This window comes from Lutra lutra, chromosome 1 (assembly GCF_902655055.1).
Source record: "Lutra lutra chromosome 1, mLutLut1.2, whole genome shotgun sequence".
In the NCBI taxonomy this organism is placed as follows: Eukaryota; Metazoa; Chordata; class Mammalia; order Carnivora; family Mustelidae; genus Lutra; species Lutra lutra.
Genome location: NC_062278.1, coordinates 212,836,295 through 212,840,267, shown reverse-complemented (window position 1 = coordinate 212,840,267; position 3,973 = coordinate 212,836,295). Strand labels below are relative to the sequence as shown.

The window sequence follows — 3,973 nt, the reverse complement described above, 5'->3', positions numbered from 1 at the left end:
ATTAATGTAACTCATTCTACTTTAAAAATTTGTGTCAAAATTTCTACATTCTTTCTATTTCATGTTCATGCAAATATTCCTTTTCATTTCAATATTCTCCAACTTTCTCTCATGTTTTCTCTCAATGACATTGTTGAGATTGTAAATGAATAAGTGTATGTATGCACACGTTTTGTGAGCATGTTTACTTGAAAGAAAGATGTGCATGAGTGCACAAACTCACTTACATACACACACTTCTCACTCTCAAGTGTTTTCTTTGGGCTCAACAGAGTGTATTCAACACTTTATTTATTCCTCACAGCAGCCATTTCAAGTTCCACATTTCTTCAGAAATAACAAAATGGATGTTCAGGTGAATTACATTTTTAACAATAACAAAAATGCAAATACAACTTCCTGTGCCTCTTTTCAAGTTATTACAAATGGACCCATAAAGTACGTATGTTTAATTCAAGTATGATGCTTTTAATTCAGCAAAATGTACATTCAACATATATGCAGCTTACTGTATGTAATTATACTCCCCAAATTAGTGAGAATTTAAATTCTGATGCTGTATGACTCATGTTGAATCAAAAGCACATGTAGCTGAGTCACACCTGATGGGGTGGGAGAAATGTCTTATAATGGAGAAAAAGGCAGTGTCACATATGGATATAAAAATAGCAAAAATCAATTAAGACAACTTACATTTGGTAAATTATATTTTTCATAAACGATAAGATTAACCTACATATATAAATGGAGTAAAATGTATTAGTTGAAGAAAGAAGTCAACTATAGCTCCACACATCATTGTGGATGACCTTTAGAAGTACAATACAGAGACCGTTAAATAGCACAAAGCACATCAGAACAACAGCCCACCAGACAATCTCATTCAAAATTAAAGGCATTATATGAAGACATGAGTTTTCAGAATGGCTTGCATGCAGTCCTAGCAAACAGATATGATTATAAAGAAAATAAGAATTGAGAATAGAATGATAATTTGGTGATAAAACATACAAGACACTAAGCAGTCCTTCATCTCAGTAAATAAACATCCTCAGCTGTGGACACCAATCTTCTATGCTTCAATAAACAGACGCACAGCATGAACTGTGATATAAAAAAAGGGGAAAAGAAAAAGAAATATTTTGTATAGTAAGAAAATTGCTTTCTTCATGTTTTGAAATTTTGTTTTGTCATATTTATAGTCATTCCGACACTAAGAACATAGCAGGTTGATCTGTTTCTTCAAATTTGTTCTTCCATGTAGACTCCACTGGGAGAGATATGTTTGCTAGCCAGTGCTTGCTGGGGCTATGGTAGATTTTGTGGACTTGAGATGACTCACAGAATAAAAGCAGGAGACCAGAAAGGAAATACAGTACCATGTTTATGGAGTAAGTGTTTGACATTAAGCTTTTGATTTCTGAAACATCCATTTCAAAGACAACCATGATGAATAAACAAATTGTTTGGTGGGACACAATTACCAGATAAGCATTCAGGCTGCCCCAGCCATGAAATACCTATTTAGTAAGCTCTGGGTAACCTCCATACTGTCACATGAGTAACCCTGCTATCCCCTTCAGCACCTGGTTTCTACTCATTTAAATTCTCTGATAAATCTTCAGCTCACAATCCCCTAAACATTCTGACTATGGACTCTAATAAAGGCAGATCCCTCAGGGGAGCTCACTTTCTCCTTTCCTCTCAATGCATCTCCCCTCCTAAAAGCTCCAAAAGGGCTTTGGGCAATCCCTGTGCCCTCCAGGACCTGTGAGTAATACACCTCGTTTTTGTTCCTTAGCTCTCCACCCCCTCCGTGTTCCAAGATTCATTGTTTATGCATCACACCCAGTGCTCCATGCAATTGTGCCCTCCTTAATACCCACCACCAGGCCCTCCCATCCCCCACTCCCATCACCTCCAAAACCTTTAGCTTGTTTCTCAGAGTCCACAATCTCTCATGCTTCATCTCCCCCTCCGATTTACCCCAATTCACTTTTCCTTTCCTTCTCCTAATGTCCTCCATCTTATTTCTTATGCTCCACAAGTAAGTGAAACCATATGATAACTGATTTTCTCTGCTTGATTTATTTCACTCAGCATAAACTCCTCCAGTCCCATTCATGTTGATACAAAAGTTGGGTATTCATCCTTTCTGATGGTTTTATTAAGGTTCTCTGATGGGTGTTGCTGAGGTGTGTCTTAAAATCTCAATAAGAACCCATGGCTTGTGCAGCCACAGCAGAGGGGCTGGTCTGTGGGAGCATCTGTGGGAGTGTCCACAAGTACAGGTGCAGGGGAGTGCCAGAGTTTTCCTAGCCTGAGACACACTGTCAGTAGCCCAAGATATAAAGAGAACAGTTTAGAGTCCACATTATCAGGAAAAGGAGTGAAGTTAATGATGTAAAAAGATAGGCAGACTATAGGTAAAAACTGGACTTTTGTATTTTCATCTACAATAAAGTCATGTGAAGGGCTTAGTGGCCAAGTGTAGCTTCTTCCATATAAAGCATACAACTCATGATTATTCTTTGAGGAAATCTAGAGACTATTTACTTGGCATGATATAAGTCATTTGCAATGAAAGTATTTTTAAGAAATCCAATCTGCCCCATGTAAGATACAGAAATTTCCAAGCATTTGTGATCCAGGACTGGGGAAAACATTAGGAGTATATGAAAAGGACAAAGAGGAAACTGTATATCAGATAGAGTAGAAACTTAATAAAGTGAGTTACTTAAATGTATAGAAAAGTTGAATTGAAACAAATGGAATTTCCAGGAAATAAATAAAAGGAGCAGATTCTATTTCCACAGGCTGGTCAATGAATAGCAGTTCCAGCTCTGAGACTGTAACCCTGCAAACATGGGTGCTTCTTCAGCCACAGGACCATTGGCTCTTATGTCACTGGAACCCCAGTCATTCTTTTCAGAGCCCTCTTTATGTCTCTGTTCTTCAGGCTATAGATAAAGGGGTTCAGCATGAGAGTGGCCACTGTGTACAACAATGAGCTACTGCACTTGAATGGGAGCTCTGGGTAGCAGCAGAGCTAAGATACACTCCTAGGCTTATACAATAAAATAAGGAGACAACTGAGAGGTGAGATGCACAGGAGGAAAATACTTTATATTTTCTCTGATCTGATGATATTTTACATATGAAGGAAACAGTCTTAGAGTAAGAGCAAAGGATCTCTCCCAGGGGAACACCCACCAGTAGCACAATTACAAAATACATCACCATGTCATTAAGAAAGGTGTCAGAGAGAACCTGGGTGGCTCAGTCATTAAGCATCTGCCTTCAGCTCTGGTCAGGATCCAAGGGTCCTGGGATAGAGCCCCACACTGGGCTCCCTGCTCAGCGGGAAGCCTGCTTCTCCCTCTCCCACACCCACTGCTTGTGTTCCCTTTCTCCACTGTGTATCTCTGTGTCAAATAAATAAATAAATAAAAATATAAAAAAAAGAAAGGTGTCAGAACAGGCAAGTTGGATCATCTGATTGAGTTCACAGAAAAAGTGGGGTATTTCCACCTCTGTACAGAAGGACAGCTGAAAAAGCATTGAGCTCTTTAATGAGGAATTCAGAATACAGATGACCCAGGACACCAGAACCAGCAGTCTACAGATCTGGGGGTTCATGATGACTGTATAGTGCAGGGCGTGACAGATGGCCACAAACCGGTCATAGGCCATGACCATCAGGAGTAAATTGTCCTGACATCCAAACACAATGAAAAAAAAAAAACTTGCTGAAGCAGCCTTCATAGATTATGACTTTGCTCTGAGTATGGATGTTCCACAGCATCTTTGGGACAGTGGTGGAGGTGAAACAGATGTCTGCTAAGAACAAGTTGGCAAGGAAGAAGTACATGGGGGTGTGGAGGTGGGAGGGACAACCAGGATGATGAGCAGGTTTCCAAACACAGCGATCATGTACATGGAGAAGAAAAGCCCAAATATTAGCAGCTGCACT

At 39.5% G+C, this 3,973-nt stretch overlaps 1 protein-coding gene across 1 annotated transcript; it reads right to left on the bottom strand.

Moving 5' to 3' along the window:
- Positions 1 to 2,976: 2,976 nt before the first annotated feature.
- On the bottom strand, positions 2,977 to 3,693 carry LOC125092394 (olfactory receptor 7A17-like). Its single transcript, XM_047716877.1, has 2 exons — positions 3,488 to 3,693; positions 2,977 to 3,274 (listed from the first exon to the last, which is right to left on the bottom strand). The coding sequence occupies exons 1-2, from the start codon at positions 3,691 to 3,693 to the stop codon at positions 2,977 to 2,979; spliced, it is 504 nt and encodes a 167-aa protein (XP_047572833.1).
- Positions 3,694 to 3,973: the final 280 nt, after the last annotated feature.